We start from the raw sequence: 15,875 nt of genomic DNA on the forward strand, positions 1-15,875 counted from the left end.
CTAGATAGGAATATATAGGAATTCATATATGTGGTGTAGCCATACAGTGGAGTATTCCTGAGCCATAAAAGAGGATGGAGCACTGCTACATGCTACAACATGGATGAACCTTGAAAACTAGGCTAAGCGAAGGGAGGGGGCCACAAAACATCACACTGTAGGATTCCATTTTTCTGAAATGTCCAGAATAGGCAAATCCATAGGGACAGAAAGTAGATTAATGGTTGGCAAAGGCTGGAGGGAAGGGGAATAGGATTGACTACTGATGGGTGCAGGGTTTCTTTGTGGGGTGATGAAAATGTTCTGGTATTAGATAATGGTGATGGTTGTGCAACTCTGTGAATATACTCAAAACCAATGACTCACACACCTTGAGCTTGTTCCAGGTCTCCCGTAGAGGGAGTATAAACGAAGAAGGCCCAGGACTGAGCTCAGGGTTCCCTCCACTTGCCAGTCATGCTTTGCAATGGCAAGTAACTGGATATGGCCAACAAGACATGAGGGGATATCTGTTAGGGGTTTTCTGGGCAAGTTGTCTTAACTTTTAAAACAGGACACAAGACAGAGGTGTTCCCCCTTTTCTAGTTCTGAACATTGTCATATGCATTAAATCAGGGGTGTCCAAACTGTGGCCCGCGGGCCAACTGCAGCCCGCAATCCATTGTTAATTGGCCCGCAGCAAATTCCAAAAATCTATTTAGTTTACTTAAATAAACCAGGTGAGGCAATACGTATTTCACCTCGAGTGAGTGGCCCGGCTGTGTGTGTATTTTACCGCATATGGCCCTTGGTGAAAACCATTGAAAAAAGTTTGGACACCCCTGTATTAAATACTCAGAAGCGAGACCATCATCTTAAGTCATGAGGAGAGCCACGCAAGAGAAGGAACCAACTTGTTGATGATGGCGGAACAGACTGATTGGAAGGACCCGGGTCCCTGAGGATGTCTCTCCACTGAATTAACCAGTCCTGAAATGGCCTTACCTCTGGACTTCTTGTTAAGTGAGATAAAACCCCTTTCTGAGCGACTTTGACTTGTATTTTCCATTACTTGTAGCCAAACACACTGTCAATGATAGAGTATCAAACGCTGCTGAGATATCAAGTAATACAAGGACAATGAAGCAGCTGTAATTGTCTCCCGGTATCTGCTCTCCCTTCTTTGCAGTACTAGAATTCTTAGGTGGGCTGTGGCCATGACAAGCAGTTCTAGCCATGAGATGGAGCAGAAGGGTTGTGGTCATTCCATTTAAGGAAGGAGCAGGAACATGCCGTCCATTTCTTCTTTCTTTCCCTTTTCATTGTCTGTCATGGACTTCATGTGTCCCTCCAAAATTCATGTTGAATCTCTAACCCCAAATGTGACTATATATGGAAATAGGACTTTTAGGGGGGAATTAAGATGAAATGAGATCATCAGGGTGGGGCTGTGATCCCGTAGGATTAGAGTCTTTATAAGAAGAGACACCAAAGAGTGCTCTCCTCTTCCATGGGAGGACATGGTCGGAAGGTAGCTAACTGCAAACCAGGAAAAGGTCCTCATCAGGAACCAAACCCTGCCAGAATCTTGATCTTGGACTTTCCAGCCTCCAGAACTGTTGAGAAAATAAATTTCTGTTGTTTAAGCTACACAGTCTATGGTACTTGGATGGGGCAGGACTTAAGGGGACATCTGTTGGGGGTTTTCTGGAAAGCCTGATCTGACTGATACATTGGCTGAAATAAAAGCTTGATGGCAGAGGCTGGAGCAGCCCTCTTGGACCCTGAGAAGGAAGCTCCATGTTAAGGATGGCAGAGCAACAAGGGAGAAGGAATCTAGATCCTTAGCAATCATGAGTTGTCGTAGCAGTTCTAGATCTCCTACTAGGACTTGTAAGTGAGACAGAAAAATAAAATTGGATATTGTTTAAGTCGGTTATCTTCTGGTGGGTTATAGCGCGGTTCAACAAATATTCATTCTTTCTCCTCCCTTTATGAGGGGGGTATACTTCCCCTGCCCCACTGATAGAGCACAGGCTTGGCCATGTGACTCGCTTTAGACAATAAAACATGAGCGGAGAGGATAGGTATCACACCCAAGCCGAGGCTTTAAATGTGCTTGCATGGTTTTGCTTGGTCTTTGGGTTTCTGCTTTCCTCTCCAAGAGGAGCATTCCCCAGGTAACTGCTGCTCCTTTCCTAGGTCCTGGAATGAGAGACACATAGAACAGACCTGCACCCAACCCACAGCCTGAGAGAGAGCCATCATAGCCAACATGCGGAACCACGGGAGGAAAGGAACTATTGCTGTAAGCCATTGCCACTTGGGGCTTGTTTGTTCTGCATGTTATCACAGCAAAAACTGATGAATATAGGTTCTCTCTGATGTTGTATCAGAGCTCATATTCTCACTAAAACAAGGAATGAAAATTGTCCTTTGAATCTCATGACACGGAGGTCCCTAGTGACCTTAGGAAGAGTTGCCTCACTGGAGTGGTGAGGACCAAAAGCAGACTGGGGCGAGCGAGCGGTGAGTGAGAGGTAAGGAAGTGGAGGGGTGCCTGCAGACAGCTCTTCAGAGAAGTTTGGCTGTGATAGGGGGGCGAGGTGGGCAGTGACTGGAGGAGCAGGGCATAGGGAAGCACCAGAAGCACCGCTCTGCCCTGGGGAGCAGCTGTGAGGAATGCAGTCAGCTGACAGCCTCTCGTCTAGCACCTCCTGGATCTACTGCAGCGCTTGAGCCCAGGCCACACTCTTCCCAATCACCCCCCAGCCAATGACAGAGCGTGGCCAGGAGATCAGGGCCTGGCCATTTCTACCGACAACCTAATGAACACAGGTTGAAAGAGTTTTCCCCTGATTGGTTTTAATGACAGAGAACAGAGTATGCTTAGAAGCCCGATGCAAGAATCCAGTTGGGAAAGAGCAGCTGACTATGGAAGAGAGAAGCTGCGCAGATGGAGAGAGGGAGGTCCCTGAGAAGGCAGAAGGAGCTGGGGTCTGGACTGCGGGGGAGCAGCTCCTCAGGCCAGAGAAGGAAGGAAGAGGCAGGAGGAAAGGAGGGATGGGAGCAGAGTGACGGTAGACCTCCCATCAGAGTTTTCTTTTTCCCCCAAAAAAGCAGGAAGCAAGATCAGGAAACTGAGTCCTGTGAGGCGCATGTGCTGCGTCTTTGTTGTTTGCTCTTGGCCTTGGTCTTCCCACCTGCACCATAAACAGCTTTGACTAGATCCCTGGTCCCCAAACATGTTTGAGCCTCAGGGGCTTTTCAGAAATACACTTTTAGGGGGACCCCATCCCTGAACTGCTGGAGGGGAATCTCTGGGGCAGGAATCTGTATATATTTTTTTAAATGTGCCCCTGGGGGCAATGGGAGGCACAGCCAGGTTGGGGAACAACCCTGCAGCACCTCAAGATGCCTCCAGCTCTGTGGTTCCAGCCAGAAGGTGTAGAATTCCAGCACAGCATTTTGTTGAAGCTATAAACTATAGAATAAGCTACATGCCACTTACTGTCACCTCTAACTACAAAAGCCCCAAAGGTACCAAAACTCAAGAGGAACCACAGTAAGGCAAAATCAGCTGCAAAATCACAGGACCTGCCCATGTGGGAAGCCCACTGTGCACACTCGGGCTCCTGCAACCATGTTTCCAAACCCCCAGGTGGGACGTGGGTCAGGGGACTCCCCAGGCAACAGGACGAAAGGTTGGATCAGGGCCGTCACAGGAGATCAGGGATGCTTGGCTGCCCTGCAAAGGGGTGGAGACCTATCCGGCCTTTCTGAAACCTGAGCCCTGGGGTGAGGGGGAAGGGGAGGGAGGGGCTGCCTGGCCCTGAGAGTCCAAGCCAGGGCCCCTCCAGCCCCATAGCTCCTCCTCTGCCTGGGTGCCCCTTCTCTGGGGCTTCTCCAGACTGTGCAGGCCACGTCCACTCTCCCTTTGCCTCCCTCTGCCCCTAAGGTCGGGTGGGGACAGGCTGGGACCACCAGCCAGATCCATGGACAGGGACTTTGCATCTGCTCACCTCCCAGCTTTGGAAAGAAAAGAAGAAAAGTCTGTGTTGATTTGCATTTGGGAGATCCTACCCCCTCCTAAACTTCTGGGGGCAGAAAAAGTGATTTGACCTTGGATTGACTGTAGAAGAAGGGACAGAAAGAGCCCAGAACATTCCCCCAGGTATGAATCCTTCACTTTTGCTGGTGTGTGTGTGTGTGTGTGTGTGTCAGAGAGAGAGAGAGAGAGAGAGAGAGAGAGAGAGAGAGAGAGAGAGAGAGAGAGAGAGAGAGAGACAAAGTTTTCCAGTGGTCAGATGTGGAGTTGTCCTTGAGGATCTCTCCCGGACCCCTTCTGACTACTTTATTCCATGATTTTGCTGCCCTACACTTCATCCAGTCATTCAACAAACATTTCCTGAGTACCCATCCTGGACCATGTGCTACCATTAAATAAGATCTGGTCCTTGCTGTCAAGGGTTCACAGTCTAGATGGAGAGACAGTAATAATGACAATAATAGCTATCACACTTACAGTGGGTCAGGCACTAGGCTAAAACTTTTATAAACTTTAGCTTATTTCACCTAGCAACAAGAGGTAAGTGTATTACTAACCCCATTTTACAGGTGAGGACAGTGAGGCTTAGTGAAGTGAGGTCACACTGATGCTTCTAACCACTGTGTTATGCTGCCTGCCCCGCACTTAAAGAGGCAGTTCAGGGCAAAAGGTGCACTAATAAAGGGTGGGGAGGGAGTGGGAACGCTTTAGACAGCTAGGTTCATAGGGGACAGGGAATGATTAAGCTTCATTTTGACCAAGGTTCCCAGGAAGTGAGGCAGGAGTAAGCTTAGGGCCAAGTTTGGAGCTGGAGGTAGGCAGGCTCCACAAGATCCACTGGGTCAGCTAGGACTTGAGGTCAGTGGGGTCAGCATCAAGGGTGCTTCTCCCTCACTACTGGGCTGGGGTGGCGGGGATACAGTGGGGAGACCTGAGGATTCCTGGCTAGGTTCCCTGGAAGCTGTGTGTCCCCATACTCAAATAGTGGGGGCCGACCTGGGGGGCCAGTGTCCCAGCAACCTGAGAGGTGGGTGGCCCAAGTCCTAGGAAGGTGGGGGACAGGCCCAGATCACTATGAATCCCCCTTCGCAAAGATTGGACTGTGGCTCCCCCACCTCACAACTGCCATCTCCCAGCTGTCCCCAGGCCAGGCAGAGGGAGGACAAAAGCTGATTATTCCACTGGGGGCTGTCCTGGGCCCCATGAATGGGGTATTGAAAACCCCGTGCAGATAGGTTTTCATCCTCTCCCCAACCAGACTGTTTGTGTGCCAGGGGGAAGGACAGGTGGGGGGTGCTGGGAGGGGCATCCATGTCCCTGTGCTCTCAATATGTCCCAAGCAGAACCATCCCCTGAACCAGCAACCCCTCCTTCAGTCGGTGAGGAAAAGGGGCGTGGGGGCACTTCTGGGGTGCTGGTTACACGCTGCAAATGTTCACTGAGCTCTATACTTATGATTAATGCACTTTTTTTGTTTGTGTACCTCAATGCAAAATTTAACAAAAAAATCCTCAACGGCTTCCCACCCCAAAAAGGCACAGAATCCCAAATGGCATTTACTCTCCCAGCCCTTCACCATGTTTTCATATTTGTGAGTCATTGGAACTATATTTCCTTGATTTTTTTTCTTTGAATTGCCTCATTTCTTCTGATTTAAATTAACTTTAAAGGGCAGCTTTATATTGTTCCAATAAATGGAAAATCAGGATCCTTTTCCATAAATAGAAGGCACTGTAAAAAAAAAATCAATGAAATCAAAACAATAAATGTACATCTATCTCCTCCTAAATTTATGTGGCTTGCCACCAGTGGCACCAACACCACCCTTTGGGGTACACTGCCCTCCGCTCAGGATAAACTCTGAACCTTCCACACAGCCACATAGACCTGTCTGGGTGTGGGCTCAGGCAACCCTCCAACGTCATCCCCCAGCACTCGCTGCTGTAGCCAGACCTCACTCCTCATTAGCTTCAGTTTGTCATCCTGTCCTTCTCAGCTCCCAGCTGTTGCTCCTTCTGCTGCCCCCACTCAGAATGCCAAAGCAAAGGAGAAATGTCACTTCCCCCTGAAGCTCTCATTGGGCCCTTCCAGCTGGAAGAAGTGCCTTGGCATCTTTAATTCCAGATGTTCCAGCTGTGACTTCTCCACTGTCCCCTTGATGGAACCATCAGAAATGCCACTGACTGGCTGGATGTACAAGGAAGCGGAGATGAGAATTGGAACCCAGCCAGATGAGGAGAGCAGGGGGTGGAGGCCGGGAGACAGGAGCACTGCCCCTGCACCCCTCCCCCCAGCCCTGTCCTTCCTCCTCCTCTTGCCACTGGGTGAGTGCTGTCCCCCAGCCCCTGACCGTTCCCCTTTCTGGCTCTCAGTTTTCCCAGCTGTAAAATTATGGGGGGAGGTGGTTTTCAGATGAGGTGGTTTCCAGCATTTTCTCAGCTCTGACATTTGTCTAAGGTTGACAAAAGCTAGGGATCTGAGTTGAGGGCAGTGGAGGGCTCAGTGCTGAAGGTAAGGGCTCAATGTACCCGGAGTGTGGGCAGTCAGGGGACATTGAAAACAGGGAAGGAAGAAAAGTACATGGGCTTACCAATGGCTATTAGAAAGGCAGATAGTAGAATAGATGGAATCAAATGACCTAGGAATTATCCTAACTTAAAAAAGCAACGGAATCTCAGTTTCTTCATCTGTAAAATGGGAACACTAGTACATGCCTCAGAGCATTGTGGTAAGGATTCTCTGAGGTGACGTATGTGAAAGTGTCTGAGTACAGTAACACCCTGTACACAAGTGAGGAGCTATTATGGAGTTTTCAATTTCCCATGCTGGGCCAATTTCCCTGCTTCCTCCTCACGTCCCAGACAATGTACTCAGAATTGTATGGTAAAGAGTGTGGCTATTTGGGTTGGAATACCAGTTCTACCCTTTGTCATGTGGCCTTGAGCAAGTTGCCTAACTTCATTAAATCTGAAATTTCCCCATCTGCAAAATCCTACCTGCCTTGTAAGTTGTCCTAATGATTAAGTGAGCCAGGCTACGTAAAGCAGTAAGCACAGTGCCTGGTATGTACGTACAGGAAAGTTGAAGCAGAAGGACTCATCTAGGTAAAACTTTTGGGGGAAAGCATAATGAATCTCAAAGCCAGTTTACAGTTTTAAGGCAAAGTTACTGAGCATCTGCTGAGTAACATACTCTGGGCAGGGGACCCTGGGGGACACCAAGATGAGACAGGCGTGGCCACATCACCAGGCAGAAGTCCTGGAAAGGGGCATGGATATGGTGCCCAGGGATTCAGAGGAATAGAGAGTACTTCTGAGGGCTCCAGAAAGCCTTCCTGGAGGAGGGGGCTCCAAGCTGGGTCTTGAAGGAGCTGCAGGGCTGTAATGAGCAGGAGTAGCCGAACTGTTTAAGCAGAGGAGACTGCAGGGTCAAAGTCCTAGAGACAAGACTGATGGGAGATTAAGAAGTAAGGTAAGGCTGGTCAGAAGATACTAGAAGGCTTTGTAGGGAAAGCTCAGGGACTGGGACTCCTGCAAGAAATGGAGAGTCTTTGAGAAATTTAGCAGTGGAGTGGGATAAACAGAACTGGGTCTCAGGCAGACCTTTCTGGGGTGGCCCTCGGACCAATGGGAGACGGGTGAAGCAAGGAGGCCAACTGGGTCAGTCAGGGAAAGCGAAGCTGAGGCTTCGGGAAAGCAGGTGTAGGTGATGGTAAGGACTCTGGTGGGAGGGGAGGCTGTGCCCCTGGGGCTAGGCCACCAAGGGAGGGGGCAGAGGGCCAATGCGCTTCTCACTCTGTTTCAGCCAGTGCCCTACAGCCCACTCCACTGCCCTTTCCAGGTAGGTGCCCCTGCTCCTCCCTCCCCGACCCTGTCCTGACCCCAGGTACTCAGATGCTCAGACAGAATACCTCTAGTTCTCTAGATGCCCCCTAAAGGATTGTACCAGTCTCCCCATTTTATAGAAAGGGAGAAATAAAACCTAAACGGGATTGTTCCCGAGGCTCCCACAGCTTTACGGCAAGGTGGGCATCCTGTAGGTTGGACCCAGGGATCCCCCTGGTGCCAGCTCAACCCTCTCCACAGAGCTGAGGCTGGTGGGGGGTCCGAGCCGCTGCCGGGGACGCTTGGAGGTCCTGCATGGTGGCTCCTGGGGCAGCGTCTGTGACGACGACTGGGACGTGGTGGACGCCAATGTGGTTTGTCGTCAGCTGGGCTGTGGTCTGGCGCTGCCCGTGCCGCGGCCCCTCGCCTTTGGCCAGGGCCGAGGCCCCATTCTGCTGGACAACGTGGAGTGCCGTGGGCAGGAAGCTGCTCTGAGCGAGTGTGGCAGCCGAGGCTGGGGCGTCCACAACTGCTTCCACTACGAGGACGTGGCCGTCCTGTGCGATGGTGAGCCTAGGCCTGTGATCTAGGAGGGCAGACAGACTGGGGCATGCGGCGGGGCTGAAGGCTAGATAAATAAAGGGACTTCCCAGCAGTAACACTTCCTTGTAGAAAACCAAGCCGGTGGTGCATTTCACGGTGCTGGGGAAGAGCTCAAGGCTGGCTGTCAGGGGCCCTGGGCCTCAGTGGTGCTTCTGGCTCAATGTGACCTTGGCCTAAAACCCACATTACTCTTTCTGTGTAGGGCCTTGATTATCCCAGCAGAGCCCCCCTCCCATTTTTAAAACCAGATGATTGGGGTCAACACTGGCCATAAGGTCCACTTGGCATAGAACTGAAATAGAAATCTCTTGAGAGGCTTTGACAGAGAGCAGTGGTTTTAGTTTTCAAAAAAATCACCTGGAAGATTCATTAAAACATAGATTGTGGCCCCATCCCAGAGTTTCTGATTCTGCAGGTCTGGGGTGGGGCCTGAGAATTTACCTTTCTGACAAGTTCTCAAGAGATGTGATGCTGCTTTTAGAACTAAAAGAATTCCTCTAGAGCCACTGCTTTCTGGACTCAGGGGGCCCTTTCTCCTGTCCTACCCCAGGGTTTCTTGCTTTGACCCTTTGCGTAGCCAGAGGTCCTGAGGGGCGGGTACCTTAGGAGTCCATGCCCTGCCACATCTGTGGGTATGAGGATGGAGAACAGAAAGACCCAAGTGTCCTCCACCGTTCCATCCTGATTCCTTCCCAGAGTTCTTGCCCACGCAGCCCCCAACGAGGAAAGTGTTAACCAGTAGGGCGCCCCCTACAACTCCCCCGAATGGAAAAGGTAAGTAAGGGCAATGTGGGGGACCACCTGAGCCTTAGGAGAGGGTCCCAGAGAAGAGTCTCCCATATCTACCCTAAGTGGTGGGAAGAGAAGGATTACTGATGGGTGAGTTTGGTCATTCTCCTTCACCACCCTGCTTCCTGCACTCCTTCAGGCTGCTCACCATCTGGATAGAGAAGGAGGATTAATTCCTGTGCAATGATTAAAAATAGTCAGCACAAAGTTAGAGAAAGTGAGAGAGATGAGGGCTGGAGCTTAATCTAATGGGAGAGTCAGATACACACAGGAATGCTGATTATGATGTAGAACAAGAAAATGAAAAGTACCCTAAAAGAGGGACAGAAAAGGCAAGGAAGTCCAGAGGAGGGAGAGGGTCCAATACATCAGAGATCAGGAAGGTCTTCCTGGAGGACCAGTTGTTGGTGCTGCACCTGGAAAGGTGAGAAGGCTTTCACTACAGTCTTAAAGGGGGAGCAGCACAACCTAGATGCTTAGGAGAGCATTGGCAAGACTGGCAGGGAGGGTTGCTTTTAGGCAGTTAGTTACACAGTCAAAGCAATCTGTCCTCTGATCCCACAAACCACCCCCAGTCTGGCCTGTGGAAGGCAGTGCCTTGGGCGTGAGTAGTAGCTCCTCCTGGGTTTTAGGTCCTGGGGCAACATGCACTGTGGGTGTATGTCCAGCCTGGGGCATCGTGGAAGCCCATTGGATTAGGAGAGGATGTGAGGCAGAGCCCTGAGGGATTTGCTCCTTGCCCAACCCCCACCCCATCCGCGATCACCAGGTGAGGGCAGCGTGCGCCTGGTGGGGGGTGCGGGCCCGTGTCAGGGCCGAGTGGAGATCTTGCACAGCGGACTGTGGGGCACAGTGTGCGACGACGACTGGGGACTGCCAGACGCCACCGTGGTCTGCCGCCAGCTGGGCTGCGGGGAAGCCCTGGCTGCCACCACTAACGCCTTCTTCGGCTACGGCACGGGACACATCCTGCTGGACAACGTGCACTGTGAAGGCAGTGAGCCCCGACTAGCAGCTTGCTTGAGCCTGGGCTGGGGCGTGCACAACTGTGGCCACCACGAGGATGCCGGAGCGCTCTGCGCAGGTGCTGGCTCGGGGGACACGGTTGGGCGGGCCCGGCGGGCCTAGCCGGCCGGGGGGCGGGGCCTGCGGGCAGGATGGAGCCTTGCCCTGATGCTGGAGGAGGCTGAGTGGGGGCCTGGGCGGGAGCGGGTTGGTGGCTTCTTTGGTGTTTCTCAGAGCAATCCAGGAAGACCCCGAAATTACTTTTAATACCTCAGGACTGCTCTAGAAGTGCCCAGGAGAACCCAGTACTCTTTGTAGTGAGCTCCACAGCTGTGTAATAAGGCAATATTGCTCTACCTATACTCCAGAATCATTCTATACTCCAGAATGATCTAGCACTACGCCGAGAATGTCTATAGATTTTTCTAGCAATTTCTAAGTACTCTTCATGGACTACTTCGAAGTAATACTGTTTCCCCGAAAATAAGACCTAGCTGAACAATCAGCTCTAATGTGTCTTTTGGAGCAAAAATTAATATAAGACCCGGTATTATATATTACATTACATTACATTACATTATAGTATGTGAGACCTGGTCTTATATTAATTTTTGCTCCAAAAGTCACGTTAGAGCTGATTGGCTAGGTCTTATTTTCGGGGAAACACGGTAGTACTCTAGAATTGCCCCAGAAATACTCCATTGTAGCCCAAGTCTGTTCCTATAATTACCTAGTAATTACCCTCAGTAATTTTGATGCTCTTATAATATTTCCCTCTCCTGGGTCCTCTCCCATTTTGAGAGGTTTTCTGAGCAAATACAAATAGTAGGGCCAATAATGGCACTTCACAGATGGACTCCTCTATAAGATATAAAATGCTTGTCCATGCCAGAGGCCATCATTCCCAGTTTACAGATGGGAAAGCTGAGACCCAGTGAGGCAGAGCCATAGCCATGGTCACACAGTGAGCCCTGGCAAAGTCATGGCTAACCCTGCTGCATGGTCTCGAGTATACTTGCCTATTCAAGTCTTATCTTACCTGTAGGATTGGGATGAGTCTTGTTCTGCAAGCCTCGCAGGGTTATGCATGGCCCTCCACAGTGTGCCCGTCATGGACACACATTGGGTTTCTGAGAACACGACAGAAATGAAAGCATGTCTGGGAAAGCCCTGTATAAACTGTGAGGTGTACATCTATGCAGCACAAGTAAATTACAACTGCTGTCGAAGTGGGACAGACCTTCTTCGACCCCAACTGGGGCTGAGCCTCCAGCTCTGGAAGTAAAATCTGTTTTCTTCTTCAGAGAGACAACATGACCCTGACAGCCAAAGGCTGACCCTGCTCCCTTTTCTCTCGCTCTAGTTCTGGCCCCCCCCACTCTCACAGCACTGCCACCCTCAGTCACAAGAGAGGACTGGGCCTGGCACACAGAGCCAGAGGGTAAGGAGTGTAGCCCTCCAGGCTAGAATGGTAGGGGTAAGGCGGGTAGGGCTGAGAATTGAGAAGGCTGTTTGGATCCACAGGAAGGGGGCCCTGACTAGTAGCCCAGGGCTTTTGACCAGATGGTAGAGGTGGGTGAGAGAACAGATGAGCAGATGGAGCAAGGATGAAATCCAGACCTCTGAAAAGTGCAGCAGGATGGGAGGGGGTAGTAAGAGATTTCTTCAAAGCTCTGAAGTAAAATTTGGGTTGGTACTGAAGTTGGGAATTGAGAGGCCTTGTGAGAGGTTTGAGATAAAGCTTGAATAAAGGATATAAGCACATTTGGAATTAGGGCTGAAACTATCATTGGAATTGAAACTAGGATAATGCCTGGATATAGGTTCATTCCAATCAGGTTTGCTGAGGATTCCACCACACCAATCAATATGATGACTCTAGGGTTGGGGCTGAATGTGGGGTGCAGGTGTGGCACAGTTGGGGGGTGTCTCAGTAGGCGCCTCTGCTGTAGGCCAGAAGGCCTCTTTGTCCCCTTCGAATGCTCTAGGTATCCTGTCTCCGCAGCTACAAGATTTGGTGCCCTGCCTTCCAGGGAGACCGCACTGCTCACCACAGCCTCCTGGGCCGCGGGGAAGAAAAGTGAGTGAAAGAGCAGGGATTCCGTTGGGGGGGGTGGGAGAGGGTGGGGCCGGGGCTCTGCACCAGAGCAGGTGGCTCCAGCCCAGCCTCTCTGGCCGTGGGCCTGTGCGCCCTGCAGGTGGGCGGCTGCGGCTGGTGGGGGGCCCAGGCCCGTGCCGCGGCCGCGTGGAGGTGATGTACGCCGGGGGCTGGGGCACCGTGTGCGACGATGACTGGGATTTCGCGGATGCGCGCGTGGCCTGCCGCGAGGCGGGCTGCGGGCCTGCGCTGGGCGCCACGGGCCTCGGCCACTTCGGCTACGGCCGCGGCCCAGTGCTGCTGGACAACGTGGGCTGCGCCGGTACGGAGGCCCGCCTAAGCGACTGCTTCCACCTGGGCTGGGGTCAGCACAACTGCGGTCACCACGAGGATGCGGGCGCGCTCTGCTCAGGTGAGGCGTGGCGGAACCGCGCACATAGGTGCACCATTAGGCGGGCCAGGCGGCGCTGCCAACCAGGAATGGGCGGGGCCGCGCGCCGGTTCGTACTGCGGCACCCGCTGAGACAGGCAGGATCTGAGAAATGGGCGGAGCCGCACGTAGGCACGCACTGCATCGCGGACGCGCGCAGGTGCGTACGGTGGCGGGGACGGGGCAAGGCAGCATCTGAGAAAAATGCCTGGCCGCACGTAGGCACGCACTGCGGCGCGGGCGGGGTGGGATCTGTGGAGACATGGGCGGGACCGCACGTGAGTGCTCCCTGCGGCCTGCAGCGAGCGGAGCGGCAGAGGACGCTCACTCCGCAGAGAGGCGGAGCCCGCCCATTGACGCACTCCGCCGCTGCGCGGCATGGGCGGGGCGGGGCGGGGCGGGGCGGGAGCGCCCTCTGCAGTGAGTGGGGCGGGGCCTGGAGAGGGCGTGGGGTTTACGGCAGTGAGGGGTGAGGCCGGGGGTGAGTCACCCGAGGCCAGGGTCAAAATCTCAAAGTCTGAATGGGGCGGGGCTGTCTTTGTTCTGCTCAGTCAAGGACCCGCAGAGTAAGAGGTGATTAGCTTTCGGGGATCAAGCGTCTGACCTTTGGGAGGAATCAATGGAAAGAGGTGTTTGCAGAGTCTGACACATTTTTAAATGCTTCTGTTCATTGATTGGTGTGGGAATTGATTTCTTCACCCGCGGTTAGTACTCCCCGCCTAGTAGCCTTGGCCACAAAGGGATAGGCTACAAAGAATTCTGCTTTGGGCCCCAGCGTGAAAGCAGGCAGTCATCATTTCTGATCCCTGGGGTCAGGGGCAGTTCTTTAGGGTCCTGGAAGTTCGTTATTCCCTAGATCAGGCTTCCATTGAGAGGGTAGGAGGTGACCTGGCCTCAAGGAACATGTTCTCCAATGTGACAGTCATCTCTTTTTCTTTGTCCTTGCTGAGCCAGGCCCAGAGGAGCTAGGACTGCAGGATGGTTCTGAGACCACCCGGGTGCCCACTCCTCGGCCCAGGGACGGTAGGTGACCACAGACCCCAAGAGGGAGATGGAGGCATCCGGATGGGAAGGACCAGAATTGGGGGAGATCACAACCTAGAGTTATATAGCTCAGCAGATTTGCACCAGGTTCTGAAACCTTTGTCCTTTTGTGCTAGTCTTTGGTCTCATTAATAGAGGTATGGTATCCAGAGAGAGGGATTTGGGTTTTAAACTCGATGAACCTAGAGATTTCAGAATCGGGACCAAAGTGAGGGGATGGGCCTCCTGTCCTGTGGAGAAAAATGAAACAATTCACTCCTTAGCTTGGGGAGTCCGGGGGGCGAAGGGAGACAAAGAGGACTTCAGGGAACACAATCACAGGACCACGGAGCAGCCCTGGGGCTAAGGTCCTGGGATTATGAACAGAGGAATAAGTAGAGAACAGAAATGGAGTGCCCAGCATGCCCAGAGCACCCCCACAGATGCTTGTACATGTTCTTCCATCTGACGACTGAGTTTGGATTGATGTCCAGCCTACTTTAATCTCGTTTGTCTGCCCTTGTTCAGTGGCTCCCAGGGCAGTGCTGTGTCTCAGACCACCCTTTGCCTCCACTATCTCTCCCTTCCCTGGCTTTGCTTGGGCACGGCCTGGCATGGGTCAGCGCCTTCCAGCCCCAGGCCTTGTCCCCCCACAGGGCACCTACGTCTGGCCAATGGAGCCCACCGATGCGAGGGACGAGTAGAACTCTTCCTAGGCCAGCGGTGGGGCACTGTTTGTGATGATGCTTGGGACCTGCGGGCAGCCGGTGTCCTGTGCCGCCAGCTGGGCTGTGGCCAGGCTCTGGCAGCCCCTGGAGAGGCCCACTTTGGCCCAGGTCGAGGCCCTATCCTCTTAGACAATGTCAAGTGCCGTGGGGACGAGAGCGCTCTTCTGCTCTGTTCTCACATCCGCTGGGATGCCCACAACTGTGACCACAGCGAGGATGCCAGTGTCCTGTGCCGGCCATTGTGACCCAGCCTGCTCTGCAGACCACCTCTTCTGGGAGACTATGGTGGCCTGCCCCTCTTCCGGCAGGAAATCTTCCTCCTGTGACAACTGCAGTTCATTCAGCCCTTCCCTCCCCTGGCCTGGGAGAGAGCCTGCCCAGATGGTGTGGTCCTGCATGGGGGAGCCTCGCTCTATCCCATCAACTTATTGTGTGACCTCACCTGTCATCAGCTGTGTGGGCCCAATTTAGTGAAAGCTCCCACTTTCTGCTCAGCCAAAACAGAAAACTAGGGGGACGGGAATGACTCCTAACTCCTCTTTGGTGGGACTCCTGTTATAGCACCCTTGATTCTGCCTTCCTGGAACCCAGGCCAGGAGGCTCAGGGGCTCTCTGAAAAGGAGGTAACTCCCTTACTCCCTCCGATCTTGGAATCCCCAAGAAAAGGGCAGGCAGGAGAGGCCTGCAGCTCTTACCTTAGACTGCCTGGGACTGTGGGAGAACCTGGGTCGTTGCCCTGGACTACTCCATGAGGGCCCGGGCTCAGATGGTGCTTGGCTGGATAAGGGGACTCGAGGGGCCAAAGCAGGGACAGTGGCCCCTCCCTGCAGCTGGAACCAGCATCTCTGATTTATGCTGCCCCCACCACAGAGCCTCTACTTTGCAATAGCAAAGAACCCTGGGGCCCTGTAGCCACCCGTTCATAGGTGCCAAGTCAATAAAGCATTGTCCCCCCTGTCTTTGGACACAAGTGCATTGTTTGTGGCAGCAGGAAGACTGGTTAGGACTCTCTGGAGGCTTGGGAATGGAGGGTGGTTCAAGAGTGTCACCAGAGAGCTCTCTGCAGGCCCATCACATCTCGGAAATGCTGACTCACAGTGTCAGGCCTGGAAGGCCCCTAGAGGGTCTCCTGGCCCATCCCTGCTTTCCTTTTACATATAGAGAAATCCAGATCCTACAAAGGAAGGGGTCTACTCAAGGTCACATAACAAGGTGGTAGAATAATTAGAAGACGAAAAATTAAGAGGAGGCAGAAAGGCAGATGAGGAAGAGCAAAGTAGCATTGGGGCTTCCCCAGGGGCTGCTTTTGGTGCCCCTCACTTGCAGCTCCAAGGGCAGAGAGAAGTGG

At 52.7% G+C, this 15,875-nt stretch overlaps 1 protein-coding gene across 3 annotated transcripts; it reads left to right on the top strand.

Moving 5' to 3' along the window:
* The first annotated feature begins 3,896 nt into the window (after positions 1–3,896).
* On the top strand, positions 3,897–15,474 carry SSC4D (scavenger receptor cysteine rich family member with 4 domains). 3 transcript variants are annotated; one of them, XM_033110698.1, is made up of 11 exons: positions 3,897–4,153; positions 6,152–6,351; positions 7,832–7,867; positions 8,113–8,418; positions 9,151–9,228; positions 10,013–10,327; positions 11,612–11,689; positions 12,254–12,328; positions 12,447–12,758; positions 13,731–13,799; positions 14,456–15,474. In XM_033110698.1, the coding sequence occupies exons 2-11, from the start codon at positions 6,186–6,188 to the stop codon at positions 14,770–14,772; spliced, it is 1,752 nt and encodes a 583-aa protein (XP_032966589.1). In that variant the 5' UTR covers positions 3,897–4,153; positions 6,152–6,185; the 3' UTR covers positions 14,773–15,474. The 3 variants fall into 3 exon arrangements, with proteins under 3 accessions (XP_032966589.1, XP_032966591.1, XP_032966590.1); XM_033110700.1 differs by lacking the exon at positions 12,447–12,758; XM_033110699.1 differs by lacking the exon at positions 11,612–11,689.
* The last annotated feature ends 401 nt before the right edge of the window (positions 15,475–15,875 follow it).

Source organism: Rhinolophus ferrumequinum, chromosome 7 (assembly GCF_004115265.2).
Source record: "Rhinolophus ferrumequinum isolate MPI-CBG mRhiFer1 chromosome 7, mRhiFer1_v1.p, whole genome shotgun sequence".
Taxonomy (NCBI): Eukaryota; Metazoa; Chordata; class Mammalia; order Chiroptera; family Rhinolophidae; genus Rhinolophus; species Rhinolophus ferrumequinum.